At 37.9% G+C, this 17,653-nt stretch overlaps 1 protein-coding gene across 1 annotated transcript in view; it reads left to right on the top strand.

Annotated features, from left to right (window-relative positions):
- The first annotated feature begins 6,384 nt into the window (after positions 1 to 6,384).
- LOC149008254 (uncharacterized) overlaps positions 6,385 to 17,653 on the top strand; it is a 32,287-nt gene continuing 21,018 nt past the window's right edge. Inside the window, exons 1-6 of the mRNA XM_089167430.1 lie at positions 6,385 to 6,523; positions 6,992 to 7,201; positions 8,227 to 8,376; positions 9,758 to 9,973; positions 10,152 to 10,343; positions 11,075 to 11,296. Coding sequence (XP_089023556.1) covers positions 7,016 to 7,201; positions 8,227 to 8,376; positions 9,758 to 9,973; positions 10,152 to 10,343; positions 11,075 to 11,296 — 966 coding nt within the window. The 5' untranslated portion in view covers positions 6,385 to 6,523; positions 6,992 to 7,015. The remainder of the gene's footprint in view (positions 6,524 to 6,991; positions 7,202 to 8,226; positions 8,377 to 9,757; positions 9,974 to 10,151; positions 10,344 to 11,074; positions 11,297 to 17,653) is intronic.

Here is a 17,653-nt window from a genome sequence, read left to right as displayed (position 1 = left end):
AAAATCAAACCGCAAGATTCATGGATAGTCTACAGTGAATGGAGATTCCATTCACTCTAGAGTAAAGAGAGTAGTAGTTAAAGGTCTGAAATCATCATAGAACATAGTCTAACATGGTTTGAAGATCAGACTAATCGAAGAGAATAAAACTCCAATAGATCTATACTAGGTCTTTACCGAAATCATGCAATGAAGTTCACCAAGGAGCTATATTGAATGTCCATTCACTCTAGAACATAGATAATAGAAAAATAAGTAATAACAACAAGTGTAAACCGTGTAGAAGGTCCATACAGTAGGTAAAAACAATCATAAGAGAAGAATGAAAACCTTGACGGAAGCTCCCAAACCTTCCATCACCTAGGAGAGGGTTCTTTAGAGAGTCTTTGAGGTTCTCTGACGGATTTAGAACATAATGACACATTTTAGAATGAAAAACAATTAAATAGGGCTTTTGATAAAAAGGGATTTTAGGTGCTCCAGAAGCCCAAGCTTTTTCTTGGGTCATTTTCGAAGTTATAGAAGGGTCTTACCTGGTTTTCCAGGACCTTCCACTTGTGTCATTAATGTACTCTTGATCCATCTACCAAGTCCGTCAACACTCGAGTTAGTTCTTCTTCCGTAATCTGAGAAAGTTCCCAACTTAGCATCATCTCCATCTACTTCCATTGGTTCAAAGTCAAATCTAATGATTATAATTTGGATGGCCCACAGTTGCCTTCTTGTCGCACTCCAGGTTTTCGGACTGCAATATGGATTTTCGGGTTAGGGTTTTGAGGGATTTTACATGGGCCTTGAGTGGGACCCATCCACGAGTTTGTTCTCATCAGAGGGATGAGCTTTGAATATGGCACTCTATCCAAATTTTGAATGTACTTAGCAGAGTGAAGGTCTATGTCCTTATCCGAAATACTAGCATATAAATTTTGAATTTGGATTTGAAAATGTTTGCAATCCGCACTAGACGCACAAGACTCGATGTCATCCCACAATATCTGAGCATCAAAAGATTGAGAGATTAAAAGATTCTCAACCACCTTTGACATCTCCGCCCCTAGATTCCTTGTTGGACTAAAGTTTCCACCAACATAACGTCTCTCTCCTCCAAATAGCCAGAGTCCAGCACCCTTAGAGTCCTTCTTAGTCTAGAGTCTCCCTCAATCGAATCCTTTCTCTCCTCCAAATTTCTAGTGTCAGCCACCTCTCTCTTGGTGTAGCAATCTAACTGTTAGAGTTGAAATTTTTCTTGACTTGCATTGCTTGTCCAATTCATTTACAATAGAAGCATAGCAGACCATCTTCATACACCACCTTCTATAAAAAACTCAACATTGTCAAGGATCCTAGCTCACATCTTTCTACCTACACCTCTTCTACTCGCTCTACATCCAATTCCACTTCAACCAAGAGATGAGTAAAATTGCCCAATGCTCCCACATGAGTTCTCCTGTCTAGGGTAATCGGACGACCCACCATCTTTGCAATTTAAAATAGAATTATTTTTTTTCATGCCAATACTCCATTGGAAGATCCAATAAACGAACTGAAACTAACTTCGATGAAGGCTGTGCCATATGAACATTAAAATGCGGCGAACGACGCTAAAACCATAATAATTATGAGTCAACCTTAAATGTATTTCGTCACCTAATCACTATCATGTTTCATTCCTGAACTGAGAAAGGACATAACACTTTCCTAGAGAATGTAGAAACATATAGGCTGTAAGCATCCACATTTGTTGAACTTTCTCTCGCATCACATCCATTGACATGCGATGAAAATCAAATCCACCAATTAATTAGAATTATAAAGATTATATTGTTCCTCGTAGGCTAATTGAGGGATGACAATATGCCTGAATTTTCCTGCCTTTGCCTAAACCACTGGAAAGTCAATCCCCCCCCCCAACAAGCCCTGCATAGGTCATCTTCCTAATTGGTGCATAAGTAGCCCTTTCATCACCACCTTCCCTTGCCAAAGCAACTACCAAAATAGCCTCCCTACTCTAAGTAGCATTTCTCTTCCCGATATGCAAACCTTATCTCTCCTCTTCCATCATTCCATCCTACCTTCTAGTGCGACTTCGTAAAAAAAAAAAAAAGAATTGCATATTGCCTAACTTGGTATTATAGATTCAACGGTGAAACTACCATATAAAATAAAGTTAGCACAACGGCATGGTAGCAACAAAAAAGGTATAATTGGGGAAAATAAAAAGAGCTTTTGGTCATCTATCAAATGGTGTATGTGTGTTTCTTTTGATGGAAATCTAGTGGTTTTATGGTATTCATGGTCTATTCTAGATATTCTCCCTAACCTTTCTCAATCTTTTAATAAAGTCTCACAATGATTAATTAGTGATGCGTCCTAAAATTGATTAACCCTCGGATTCCTGCAAAACAACATCCGATGTGGGTCCACTCGGCTGTCAGGAAGCCACCTTTGAAGGTTAAGTCAATAAGAGCACCACCACAGAGCTCTAACAAGTTGCAGAGCTTAATTGAGAATGGAGGGAAGTGATTCAATTACCTTATCTTCACGTTATGCTTTGATTTATATAGGGTTCACCTCTTACTGTCAATCGTTGGACCAATCCCCAAGTTTCATCATTAGTTGTCCGATGATAGGGTTTTCTTCCCTCAATGTGAGTTTGTTGCAGTTTCCATATAGAGCATGATCGCTTATCCTGAGTTTAACTGGATCATGTCTTCTTCTATAACCGTCAGGTTCCTTCATGCTTATGGTACCTTTGGGTTTAATTCTAGAACCAGTCTTCACCGGGGCGATTGAACCAACTGTGGTTCGACCCAGTCGGAAGTTATTTTTTACTTATCAATTAGGTTCTCAAAATGGATGGATATATATATATTAAACAAGTCTCACAAATGGATTTTTTTAGAGAAAAATTATCTCTCTCCAGTATACTTACTCTCTCTGAAAAGCTTCACCTCTGATTCCCCCAAAAAAGTGAATTATTTTCTCTTCTTCTCCCTTATATTTTAAATGGTCAATATACCCTTTATTTTTGTCCCTTTAGTTGATTAAGGGCATGTTTGGTTACATGAGTCTGGAGATTTCAAATCTATAGATTTCAAATTTATAGAGTTATAATTTATAAAATTAGATGTTTGGTTGTAGATTCATCCTAAAAAATTATTTGATCGACGTGATTTTTGTGAATGTGCAAATGTATAGCTTTTTTGAAATCTCTGGATTTCACCACTTACCCATAAATCTACAGATTCACATTTTTAGTGTAAAAAGGTGAATCTTTAGATTTCATGAATCTAGAGATTTTTACAACCAAACGGGTATAATTCTCAGATTCATGAATCCAAAGATTTCAAATCTCTGGATTCATGTAACCAAACAAGCCCTAAAGCAATTTCTATCTTCTTATTTTTTGATAAACTTTTGTCTTCATTTTCTCCTTTTTGTCTAGAAGAATCAATTTATGTGATTATGGGTATCTTATTTTTCTTGTTTTCCTCCCCCACCTTTTTATAGAAGTTATTTTAATTTTTAATTTTCCTTTGATATTTTGTATAAAAGAAGGAGAAATTAAAAGAATAAATCTAATCATGTTTAATAGATGTTCATAAAAGATAGAGAAAGAACTGAAATAAGTACAACTAATTACTTTTAATGGAGAAAGAAGCCATGTAGAGGCCCAAGTCTTGGTTGTAGGTGGTGGGGGCTCCTAGAGTCAGCATCTCGATGAACCCCACCTCAGACATCCATGTCAAGGAGTGATTTGCTCCCAAGAGAGCTAGTGTTTCAATAACGAGATGAAAGGATCGACCGTCGTCCCTGGGAGCAACCTAGGTTGGAAGATACTACATCTCTTAAGGCTTGACATTCCATACCTACAAGGAGATCCATTGACCTAACCCAGATCTCCATGGGGTGCCATCCCACTTGAATTGTTAGGTGCGAAGACATGGATCTATCTTGTTAACCCGACTACAATGCTAGTGTCAGGAGTAGACTTGTTTGAACAGTTATATGTTACTAGCCACGTGTTGTCCTCATAGGACATCTAGGACACGTTGAACAATTCAACCACCACAAAGGGTCAGGTTCAAGTATAAGTATGCCCCACCTACCTAGTATTTAGTAATGCACATTTACTCTCCTACTAGTTATTGTTTATCTTAGCACAATAGTCTAAGTCCTTGAATTTGGGAAAGTGTTGTTTATGAATCTGACTTAAGCTTCTAAGGTGGTTGACCGACCCTCGAGTCGACCAACAGAAGAAAAAAATATAAAAAACAAAAAACACAACACACCCAACCCATCAATTGTCAAACATCTCAGATACGCTCAAAGATATTGCTTATCATGTTAACAAAAATCAAGTATCACAACATAGGATAAAAACTAACACAAAAGCAAAGTCGAAAAAATCCCACAATACAAAAGCACAAAACCAAACACAAAAAACGAAAACGAGACAAGTACCACCAACAACACCACACCACCAGATTAGTAAGACATTACTCCCACTAGTTATTGTTTATCTAGACAATAGTCTAAGTCCTTGAATTTGGGAAAGTGTTGTTTATGAATCTGATTTAAGCTTCGAAGGTGGTTGACCGAACCTCGAGCCAACATTCACTCTCTTTCTAAAGAGGTTACGGAATCAGCCAGTAAGATCGACCACAATTCACTCGAAGGGGTTAGATTTGGGTGCAACACTCCGATCATATTCTTGTAAGTCAGAGACAGAATGTTTTGCTCCTCCATGGTTAGCTCCTTACATCGACATTCATAGCTATGTTCTTCATGAACTCCACCATCTCTTCATAACGTTCAGCCTGCTCAGCCAATTTGGCCATGTAAACATTCTCCTCATGAGAGGATTCGGCCGGAGACATCTTCTTTGTACAAATCTAATATAACACCACCACCTGATGCCACCAAAACACTCAGTTATTCACAAAACCAATACCAAACCATTTTTTGAAGATAAACATGAATATATACTAAGGATTTAACCAAAAAGGAATCCGCCGTGCGAATCATAAAAGCAAAACAGAGAAAAATCCAAGCTTTATGGAGCAACAAGCCGGGAAAGCTTCAATCAGAAGTTAATCAAACCTAATGAAGACATACTATCAATAAACAATAAAACAAGTTACTAATTGTTTATCGAAACTAACAGATAGATATCTGCAAAAACCATCAATTGATAGGCAATTTTGAGAAGAGAAAGATTTCTTAGATCTAAACTTACTGAATCAAGAAATCAATGACAATTTCTTTCTTTTTGGATAAAAGAACATACCTAACAGGTTTGTAAACAATGAACCAAGTCTCCAATCTATCTCTAATTCTCTAACATTAAGGGAAGGCAACACAATGAAGGGAAAAGGTAGGGAGAGGTGGGGTGGCAGGCTTTCCCTTTTTGGGTGATGGGTGGTTTTCGGCAGGTGAATGAAGAAGAGAAAAAATTATAATTTAGGATAAGGGCATTTTGATCATTGTGTGATTTTTAATGATTAAAGGGATTCAACCTGATTTGGCATTACTAACAATGACCTTAATGTAAGATTTTTTGTACCTAAAATTAGTATTTTAATCATAGTTTTATATTTGGTATACTCTGCATGTTGTGGTGATGTAGTGCTTCCTTGTGGTAATAGCCCTAATAGCTCTCACTTGCCAAAAGGGGGGGCGGCCCCGGGGGGGGGGGAAACCCACCCCACCACCCCTCTCCCCCCCCCCCCCTTCCCCCCCCCCCCCCCCCCCCCCCCCCCAATATTTGGAAATCCGTCAAATGTAATTCAAAGTTGAAAATTCTTGGAAATCTCTTATGTATGCTAACCATTGAACGAAGTGGCTCAGTTGGTCCCACTAAAACCAACCCAAATCTATTGGAAAATATAAGATTTTAATGATATAATTGACATTCAATATAGTTTTTAAAAATGAGGGTAATATGGAATTTTTTTAACTTCCTTAATTTTAATGAAGTGGCAAAATAGACATTACATATTTGATGTTAACAACCACTCCACACCGTTAGAAGTGAGGGAAAAATGCAATTGTACATAAAGAAAGAGGAAAGATTAGGACTAACCCAAAGGTACAAAGGGGCAATAGTAATTATCGTATCCATCAAGTAATTTTTAAAAGAACGTATCATCCTGTAGATTATTATATCGCTCTAATTAACATATTTTAATGTAATTCAATGGAGAGACGTATCGAGATGTATCGTATCGGCTTGATCAAATATTTATACATATCAGCAAGTATCATATGTATCGTATCGGTTTGATCAAATATTTATATGTATCATATGTATCTTGGGATACTTTAAATCTTGCTCCCCAGTACCCTCCAACCCAAAAGATAACAAAAAAGAAAAGAAAAAGAAAACTACCACCACACCACCCTAACGACCACACCCGCGCTCGTTATATGCATGCGTATCTCAAATGGTCTGCGTGCTCTTTGAGCGGAGAGAGCAGACCCGACTTAGACTGACAGAGAAGCAGACGAACAAAGCAGACTGGTAATCCTCTTCCCTTATATTATGTTCATTCTTGCTGTCCAGATTCTGGTGAAACCGTCGGGTTACATTCCATGGTTTCAGGCTTTCAGCAGATTCTTTCTCTGAAAGAGGGGTTTCGCTACGTGCTTCTTACGCTAAATCTCTCTCTTTCTGTGTGCAATTGACGACGAGCAACAGGGTGGGTGTCATGATTTGAAATCTTTCTCAGATGGAAAAGAAAGAGTATTTGTCGTGTTCTTCACTGGCTATGGTTTCCGTCATTTCTTAGTTATGGGAATGGGGAGTCCATTGAATTCAATGGCTCTCCATCAACGGGGAATGCAATTTTATGCAATAATAACAATGTTCAAGGAGTTGCATTTCACAACATGAGCCTCTTGGCTGTGCTTTCACAATTAAGTTTGTTAGTCTTATTGAGAATAAAAAGAAGTCGCTAATCTTTTCCTACTGTTTGATTTTTGTGCGTAGCTTCTCTGGACTCTTGTTTAAACTATGGAGTCAGGAGCTTCACTTGGGTTTTTTAGCAGCATTCGGCCAGCATGTTTCACAAGTGGGTTGAACCATTGCAGACGGAGAGATCTCTCAACTTTGCATACTCATCTGACTGTGTCATATCGTGTGCTCAAAAGTTTCTATTGCAGAGCCATTGCAAAAGACAGCAGTGTCTCCTTTGCCGAGGTTATTGATTTGAGCAGTTTCTGTGATGTAACCAAGGAGGATGGAATAACTTATGGTTTAATACCTTCACTCTCAGCAATATTTGTATGGGAGAGTTTTAGGGTTTTAACAATCTCTAATTGGTTTGGTTTTGGGATGTCTAAGGTTTAAGGAAAGTTTGGATTAACAAAAAACTAGATGGGTTGAGATGGAAATAAGATTTGGATTTTAAGAAAATGGAATGGGACTAGAAAAAGTTCCAAATTTTAGGTAATGGGGCTGTGGGAAACTCATGGCTAGAGGGGAATAGGGTTCTTGACCAATTTTTTTTCTTTCTTGGTTTGAGCAAGATGGGAAGGGATTGATTTCTTGAACTCGAAGGAGGGGGAGGGCTGGAACTATTGGACAAAGATTCTAGATAACCTAACAGGGGTCAAGAAGCTGTATTCTTGGACTGTAGATTAGGACAGCAGGGTTCTTGGACAGAATTGGGGTGGAAAAGTGTGCCACAGGGTGCAGGGAGGTCAGAGGAATGAAGATGGATTGGGGCTGGGGTTTGGGGAGGGTCTAACTTACTTGGTGAATGCTTCTTGATGTGAAGGAGTGCTGTGGACTCTTGCTGGAACTGCAGGACTGAATGCAGGCTTCAAGATTGCAAATAAAGAGATTCTTGGACAACCACAGGGTCCCCCTCAAAAGGACCCTACCCGATACCTTCTTGGCTGTAAACTCTTTGATAATTTCATTGATCAAAACTAATTTGTTACAGCAATGGGCTTTTGAATTTATAGCCATTAGATAAAGACTCCAAATAAGACATGATCTAGGAGACCCAACTCTAGAATATCCTTGGACTCCTACTTAGACTCTACAACTACTAACTGAAATAAAAGCCTAGTTAGGATTCTTTAATTGAGTAAGAATCCAACCAAAGAAAAAGAAGCTGAATTCCTTTTTTTTCTTCATCAGATTATCTCATTTCAGTGAGTCTTGGAAGAGAGGATTTCATGTTGATGTGGATTCATTTCCTTGTTTTCATGTTGCAGAGGAAGATGTCTTCAGAATATTGCAGCGATTTAGAGATGAGCAGTTTAATGGCTCTATCTCCTTTGGATGGTCGTTACTGGGATAAAATCAAAGATTTGGCTCCCTATATGAGTGAATTTGGTTTAATCCGCTTCCGTGTACTGGTTGAGGTATGTTTTCGAGTTCTCTACTTTGTGCACCATGTAGTCATCATCTTGGGAAAATTATTCTTCTGTGTGACGGCACTTGATAAATTCCTTGTATTACAATTAGTCTCATGTCTAGGTACAATCCAACTCCATATAGGGGGAAAAATTGTATGACATGTAGTCTATCTTTTATATGTATTTGGGTAGTTTTGTGTATCATGTGTAGTCTATAATAATTTAATCAGTGCCTGCAATGGGCTTTCAGTAAACTGTTTTCTTTTTCCAGTTGCAAAGCTTTATTGAGATGTCATGCTTGGGTTCTGTGTCGCACTCGGCTATTTTACACATTCAGTATTCCTCCATTATGTTTTTGCCATGGAATCTAGTTGTTTCTGGTACTCCCTTTTGAATATTTTCTGTTATTATTCTGGGGAACTAACTCTCTTGTATAAGTCCACATTGTTGGTTACTCAATTGTCATCACGAGTATTTCACCCAAATTTTTTTTTTTTATCATGACAAGTAAACCAATAGGCAAAGTCAAAATTTTAAGTTGAGATATTCTTCATCTAAAAACAATAAAATGGGATGAGGACCTAGGATCAAGCAAACCATTGAGAAGGATGAAAAGCATAATATGTTGCTGCAGGTACAGAATGTGTTCTCAGAATGATCTGGTCTTATTTATACAGAAGGGGCATAGTAGTCAGGTCATTGTCTGGGTGGCACTTTGTCATCTAGACACTTTGGGCCTAGCCTTGCTTGGTGTCACCTTGTATTTTAATCCTCTCCAATGCCTTGGTTGCCTAGGCATTGTGACAACTATAATTGGAGTGGTTGTGTTTCGTTCAAACTTCAAACCTTGTTTGGTATGTGTGGATGCTGTCAATATTGATCTGGATGAATATATATTTTTAAATATCAAAACAAATGAGTATTTTATCATACTTTTGGTTTTCACCAATGTTTTATCATCTTAAGATCTATGGAATATTTATATCCGAGATAAACCCCACCATTGTACTAATAAAAGCCTATGTTTTGTTGTTGATTTGAGGGGTTGACTTTTTTTTCCCCCTTTTGGAATTTGATTTGTAGCTGATTTTGTTGGATTCAAACATAGGGTATTTTATTATTTGTGAATAATATCTTTAAATAAATAAGGGCCAATTGAGGGTTTGACACCAATTCAAACAGTTCAAGGGAGCTTTTGATAAAGCAGCCATCTGCCCAGCTCCCCCTGCCCCAACCAAAAAAAAGACCTAGATGCTAGGGTTGCCTTTATAACTATTATGCAGGCTATCTGTTATTGTATATTTGCTAGTTGAATAACTGCATGTGTCACATATACTAAATTATGGAAAGTTATTATTCAAATTAATTTGGATTTGTTTTCTTATAGATCAAGTGGTTGATTAAACTGTCACAAATTCCAGAACTCATAGAGGTTCCGAGCTTCAGTGAGGAAGCTCAGACTTATTTGGAAGGGTTAGTTAAAGAATTTAGTTTGACCGATGCATCATCTGTGAAGGATATTGAGAAAGTGACTAACCATGATGTTAAAGCAGTGGAATACTTTTTGAAACAGAAGTGCCAATCCCATCCAGAGATTTCAAAGGTTAGTATCGCAATTTCAGTTTGCAGTTCCAAGAGCTATTGAGTATCTTTTTTGATGTCTTCTGCTGGACTAAATTGCTATCCATTATTGCTTATTTTCATGTACGGTTACCATTCATGGGCCAATTGATTCTATTCGAAGTTTAAGGTCATCCAATTATGGTATTTCTTTTATGTAGGTAATTGAGTTTTTCCACTTCTCTTGTACATTGATGCTTAAAGAGGCTGTCAACAACTTGGCTCATGCATTGATGCTTAAAGAGGCTGTCAACAAAGTGCTGATTCCTGTCATGGATGAATTGATTGAAGCAGTATGCACCATGGCAAAGGAGAATGCTCATATTGCTATGCTTTCTCGCACTCATGGGCAGGTATTCTTAAGCTATTTCTCTACATTTGAAAGTCTTTTGTTTCTCCATTGTTCTATCAATTGGTCTCTGATGGCTGCCATATGGTACTCTTTCACTTCGTGCATAAAATCAGCTGGAACTGTCAAATGTATTTGGAGAAGTGGATAACTCCCCTCGGATTCTATGAAGTTCAAACTCAGCTTCTTCATTTCCCTTTACTGGTTGACAGGGAATGAAAGCCTTAGCTTTAAACTAGTGAAAACTGTGAAAGTAATCAGGATGTTGCATATATAAACTAGAGTCTTGAGGTTTAAATTTCAAGTCATTATATACTAATGTACTTCATTTTTGATGGAGTAAATAACCCCATGCTTGCTATGCATTTTAAGGAATGTGAAAGGGGGGCATACCTAGTGCACAAGGGTCCCACCACTGTGGGATTTGGGGAAGGTCACAACATATGCAGCCTTACGCCTGCTTTATGGGGAGCTGTTTCCCGATATGCAAGAATGTGCGACCAAGTATTTAGTTGGAAGAGTGTTGGAAATGTTAAGCTCCTCTGTTACCATTGGGAGTCTGATTGATCTCAGTGTTTGGTTTGACCTATTCATCCTGGTGTGATTTTAAGTTTCTAGTTTTTTTTTGTTACTATTTGCTTTACTGTTGCTGTTGTCTTATATTGTCTAGTTGTGTGGGTAAAACTGGTTTTCTAATAATTTTTTTTCTTCATTAATTTTTATCTTTTGCTGCAGCCTGCTTCCCCTACCACCCTGGGGAAGGAAATGGCAATATTTGCTGTCAGGTTAAGTAGAGAAAGGCAGGAGATTTCTCAAGTTGGATTGTTGGGAAAGTTTGCTGGTGCAGTTGGGAATTACAATGCTCATCTAGCTGCATATCCTGACATTAACTGGCATAGAATTGCAGAGGATTTTGTGACATCTTTGGGATTAAATTTCAATCCTTATGTGACTCAGGTGAATTTATCGTATGTTTTTCTTCTATCTCCATGACCACTGATTTGGTCTTGTGATCCCAACATCATTATTTCAGATTATAATATGCAGTGCCTACCCATGTTGTGTTAGGAACTTAGGGTATATACAAACTTTTAAAAATAAAGACCTATAAGATACCATTTGTTTTCCTTGTTTGTATCTGTCTAAAAAAGTGTTCATATCCTTAGATAATGGTAGTCTATTTTTGACGTTAGAACAACTAGTAAACATTATCATTCTGGTCAGCTGGTCCCGATGGTCACCTTTCACTTTGAATGACGTCAGAAAAATGAGCTTTCTTTGATGATGTGTTCTGTTAGTAAATGGCAAGGGATTAAACATCTTGGAACATAGATCCAGAGCACAGTTTCTTGTTTCTGTCTTACCTATGGACCCTATAAAATGCTTGGTGGCTTTTACTGAGCCAGTCTAAGCTTCAGATGCTTGCAGGTAAGCATTAGTGCTGCAATAAAACTTTGATAATATCTGTGCCCCCCAAAAAATGCAGTAGCAATAGAGAAGAAGAAAAATCAATAGTGAGAAGGAAGAAGAGGAACCTGCTTATGCTTTGTGGTGTGAACAGTATGCACAAACCATGGGGAGGGGGGACATTTAAATTGAAAGGGAAAAGGTTCTCTGAACTGCTAATCTAGCATTTCTGTGTCAATGTCTCTCCTTCTCACATGAAACCTCCGTGGTTTCCTTTGTAGGATACTGATTTGTTGTGTCTTATTGTTGTGCCCCACTGTTCCACTTGCTCAGACCTCAAAGAACCCTTTCCCATACTAAAAATATACAACATACAAGTACACACTTGATGGAATATTTGCTGAAATCCTTGCATGTATCATTGTGATACTGCAGGCCTTTATTTATAATAGTAGAATGAAGTGAAGAATACAAGAATACCCAATGTGGGACTAAAAATAATAAAACTGCTAACAAGAGAAAACTACCCTTCTTTGACTTACAACACCCCCCCCTCAAGTTGGTGCATAGATGTCTATCAAGCCCAACTTGCTGAGAATGCTACTAAATTACTTGACACTCAAGCTTTTGGTGAAGATGTCAGCTCATTGATTGTCAGATGTGACAAATGAAATCTGAATCAGCCTAGACTCAACCTTTTCCTTGATAAAATGCTTGTCAATCTCTACATGTTTGGTCCTGTCATGCTAAACTGGGTTATTTGCTATACTTATAGCTGATTTGCTGTCAGAAACAGCCTCATAGGTCATTTTGAATCTGCCCCAAGTTCTTGGAGAAGGCTCTTCAACCATAATGCTTCACAAATGCCTTGAGCTAGAGATTTAAACTTGACTTCAGCACTAAATTGAGCAACTTGTTGAGAAACATGATTTTGGTAGAATGACTTGAATTGATCAGTGTGATCTCAAACACTTTATTTATAATAAAGTGGAAAGAACACTATTACATAAATACCCTTGGGAACAGAAAATAAAAAATTACATGAAAAAACTCTAATAGAACCCAACCAACACTCCCCCTCAAGTTGAGGCATAAATATTAGTCATGCCCAACTTGCCTACAATAGGAAGGAAATCTCCTTCCTTCAACCTTTAGTGAAAATATCTGCCACTTGGTCTCCAGATCTCACAAAAGGCATGCATATGAGCCTTTGTTCCATCTTTTGACAAAGAACCAATTTCAATGTGCTTAGTTTCGATCATGTTGCACAAGATTATTGGTAATACTAATGGCAGCTTTGTTATCACAATATAACATCATCGGGTTTGGAACTTGAACTCCAATATCTTCTAGTAGGCCTTTCAACCATAGTAGCTCACAAACTCCATTAATCATAGCTCTATATTCAGCTTCGATACTGGATAAAGCTACCGGATTCTGTTTCTTACTCCTCCAAGTAACTAGATTACCTCCAACGAAGGTACAATAACCTGAAATTGACTTCCTATCATGAAATCTAGCCTAGTCTGCATTCAATGTATGCTTCTACCCTTAGATTATCAGTGAGTGATAAAAGTATTCATTTCCAGGAGTTCCCTTCAAATACTGCAGTATATGGTAACAACCTTTATATGAGCTAAATATGGATCATGCATAAACTAGCTCACTATCCCCACAACATAAGCAATGTCTGGCCTGGTGTGGGATAATTAATAAGCTTCTCTACTAGCCTTTGATATCTTCCTTTATCCAGTGGTTCTCCCTCCTTTTCCTTAAGTTTAGTTCCAACCTCAATAGGGGTATCAACTGCTTTACACCCCAACATTCCCACTTTTGATAATAAATCTAGGACATACTTACTCTGGGATAGGTATACACCCTTATTTGATCGAGCCACCTCAATCCTAGGAAGTAATGTAACCTCCCTAAATCTTTAATCTCAAACTTGCTGCCAAGAAAGTCCTTCAACCTTTGAATTTCCTCACCATCATTCCTTATGATGACAATATTGTCCACATAAAAACAATGAGAAGTGTGATATTGGTACTTAACTTATTGACAACAATGTATGATCAACATTGCTTTGGTTGTACCCAATAGAGGTCACTGCCTTCTGGAGGCGTCCAAATCAACATTTAGGAGATTGTTTTAACCCATAAATTGACCTCTTCAACCAACAAACTTTCTCTGTAGTATTGTCATCGGAGTCACCATGTGGGATTTTCATATGGACTTCTTCCTCCAACTCCCTATGTAAAAAGGCATTCTTTACGTCTAGTTGGTGCAAGTTCCAATCTTTGTTCATAGCTACAGACAACAGAACTTTAATAGTGTTTAGTTTTGCAATAGAGACAAAAGTCTCCTGATAATCAATCCCATAGGTCTGGGTAAACCCCTTTGAACTAGTTTAGTCTTCAACCTGTTGACTGATCCATCCATATTTTGTTTAACCACAAACACCCATTTGCAACCCACGGGTTTTTTTCCTGAAGGAAGTGTAACCAGCTCCTAAATATCAATTTTCTTCATTGCCTGCATTTTCTTCTACCATAGCTGCCTTCCATCTCTTATCAACATAGCATTCTTGCCAACTTTTAGGAACAAAAATAGATGATAGAGAGGATATAAAAGCACGGTAAAAGTTAGACAAAGAGTCATAAGAAACATATTTCGCTATGGGATGTTGAGTACAAGATCTAACTCCTTTTCTTACAGAGCAATAGGAAAATCAAAAGAAGATACCTCAAAGGGAACAATAGAATCTGATTCCGGAGCAAGGGACTAAATTGGTAAAGTGTCACCTTTCTCCACCGGCTTTTTCCGATTGTAATTCTTCATCTGATAAGTCTGCATCTCCTTATTCTAGTCAATCTTGTTTTAAAAGACCTCAATAACGTGCCTCACAGGAGAGGTCTCCTCCTAACCAGGTTCTTCATATGGTTTAGAAACGAAGGGGGAGAATTAAGAGTCCTCTGGTATACTGACTGAAGTCTCCCCCTGGTCAGGAAACTTTTCTTGAACTCCTAAGTTGTAATGTGGTGGTGTGTGGGAATCTATGTGTGTTATACAGAAGGTCTAGGGTTGGAAAGAACACCTCTTCTTTAGGACTCTCCCCCTAGAGAGGGCAAGACACATTAAAAATTACATCCATGGATACAATGTTTTCCTGGAAGGTGGATGATAACATTTGTACCTTTTATGAGTAGCAGAATACCCCAAAATATGCAGCGTAGGCCGCGGGGAGCCAACTTACTTTGATGGGCTTTGATTCTGGTATAACACACACATCCAAAACCTTTGGGGGAATAATAAAAGAAGAGGTTCCCTAGAGAATCTCATTAGAACATTTAAAGACCAAGTATCCTATTGAGCATCCTATTCATAAGGTAAGAGGTAGTGAGTATAGCATCATTCTAATATTGGTCAGGGACAGTCATAGCAATCATAAATTCATAATTCAACGAACTATCTCTAAAAGGTGCCGATTCATCCTTTCGGCAACCCCATTTTGGGCAGCCATGTCAACACAACTAGTCTGGTGTATTATGCTAGAGTTGGAGAGATATCTCTAAAATTCACCATTAATATACTCTGTGCCATTGTCACTGCAAAGGATCTTCCAGTGGCATTGAACTGAGTTTTAATCATATTATGAAAATCACGAAATCATTGGAAAATCTTATTTTTTTTTTGTTTTAAAAGATAAATCCATGTGCAACGAGAGTGACAATTAATAAAAGTAATAAAGTACCTATAGCCAGTAATAGACACACGTCGGCTAGGGCCCCACACATCAGTATGAATTAGCACAAAATGAATAAATTTTCTATTATGAAGAGAAGGTAAATATGTAAAACAAGTTTGCTTCGTAAAAATATAGACTTCACAAAAATATTCATCCTTGTTACAAGAAAAAACTAAATCATGAAATACGTTCTTAAGAGTTCCTATAGGGGGCTGACCTAGCTACGGTGCCACTAATGAAGGTCTGATATTACCGAGTGGACTTGATTAGAAAATGCAATTCGAGTAAAAGTAGATTCTCCAATCGGTTCTAGCAGATAAAGTTCATTTTCTAGTTTACCACGTCCAATCTCCTTCCGTGTTACCAGATCTTAGAAGACATAGTAAGATGGGAAAAAAGTCACTTTACAATTCAAGTCATGTGTAGGATTACTGATAGAGAGCAAGTTAGTAGAGAAAGAGGGAACATGTAAAACTTTAAACAAAGGAAAGTGATGGATAATGCTCAATGGTCCCTTTTCCAGCAATGGAAGAATATGAGCCATCAACAATTTGAACTTTATATTTTCCGGAAGTTGGAGGATAATGTAAGAAAAAGGAGGATGAACTTGTCATATGATTTATGGCTTTTGTATCAATGATCCAAGGAGTAGAAATTGAAGAAAAATGGAAGCTTGTAAAAGTTTTACTTGAAGTAGCAAGGTAGGAGTTGGTATGGGTAGTGGAGGAAGTAGTAGTAGAGGCTGTACCGACAGTAGAAGATTGCAAAATACGTCGTAGAGTAGCTAACTCCTCTTGTGAAAAACCAATGTCCACAGAGGGTATTGTGGAAACCATCTCAGAAAGATCAGCATTTGGTTTTCCCCTTCTTTGTGCCATTTTTTGCTCAAAATCAGCAGGCTTCCCATGAAGCTTCCAACAATCTCCTTGGTCGAATCAGATTTAATGCTAACAGACTTTAAGGCTGATTTCTCTATAATAGGAGTATGAGGCATGGCTAATTGACGGCTTTCCTCACACTGAACAAGGGCATAAGACTGTTTTAGGGTAGGAAAGGGAGAACGACTCAATACTTGTACTCGGATCTGATCATACTCCACATTTAAACTTGCTAATAAGTCACATACCCGAATCTTATCAACATGCTTCCTATAAGTAGCCACATCATCCGGATTAGTGGGGGTGATAATCCGTATAATGATCCAACTCCTGCCAAAGGGATTGCAACTCAACATAATATTCGGCCACAGTCAGTTCCTTTTGGGTAGTCTCATGAAGCTTCTTCCATAGCTCATAAACTTGTGCATCATTCTCCAACTGTCCATATGTTTCAGTAGTAGCCTTCCGTATTTGGGCTGCAGTATCAAGTAACAAGTATCCACGGGCAATATTTGGATTCATGGAATTCAAAAGGAATGATATAATAAGACAATCATTCAAGATCCATTTATCTTGTAAAACACCTATAGTGGTAGGTTTGATAGTAGCACCTGTAATATGTCCAACAAGTCCTCTTCCAGCAATAGTCAAGTAGGCAGATCAATACTAGATCAAATAATTTGTTCCATCCAATCTTACCAAAAGAGGATGAAGAGTGGGGTAATGTTCGAAGCTAGTGGAGGCAGTAGTACCATCGGTGGTTACCATGCCCAAAAACTATCTGCATTTCTTCAGTGTTCACCCTTTCAAATCAACCGAAACATCGCAAAATGGAATAGCCAAACCACCTAAGGGCCTGTTTGGTTACATGAATCTAGAGATTTGAAATCTTTGGATTCACAAATGGGAGATTTATATCCGTTTGGTTGTGTGAACCCCTAGATTCATGAAATCTAGAGATTCACCTTTTTACGCTAAAAACGTGAATTTGTAGATTTATGGTTATAAGGTGAAATCTAGAGATTTCACCCCTACTATAAAAGCATTAAACATTTGAACCATGATTCCATAAATGTTTTTTCAAGATGAATTTACATATTTCATTCCAAAGATTCAGGCTAACCAAACAGTTAATTTTATGAACCATGACTCCAAAGATTTGAAATCTTTAGATTTTTTAAATCTCCAGACTCAAGTAACCAAACATGCCCTAAACAAATCTAGGGAATTATAGGACTCAAAAGGTTTATAGGGTAAGTAGCATCATTTTGTTCACGAAAGAGG

Source organism: Hakea prostrata, chromosome 8 (assembly GCF_041222555.1).
Source record: "Hakea prostrata isolate BN-2017 chromosome 8, UWA_Hpros_2, whole genome shotgun sequence".
NCBI classification, from domain to species: Eukaryota; Viridiplantae; Streptophyta; class Magnoliopsida; order Proteales; family Proteaceae; genus Hakea; species Hakea prostrata.
Note: the sequence above shows the minus strand (reverse complement) of the source record. Positions and strands in the feature narration are given on the sequence as shown.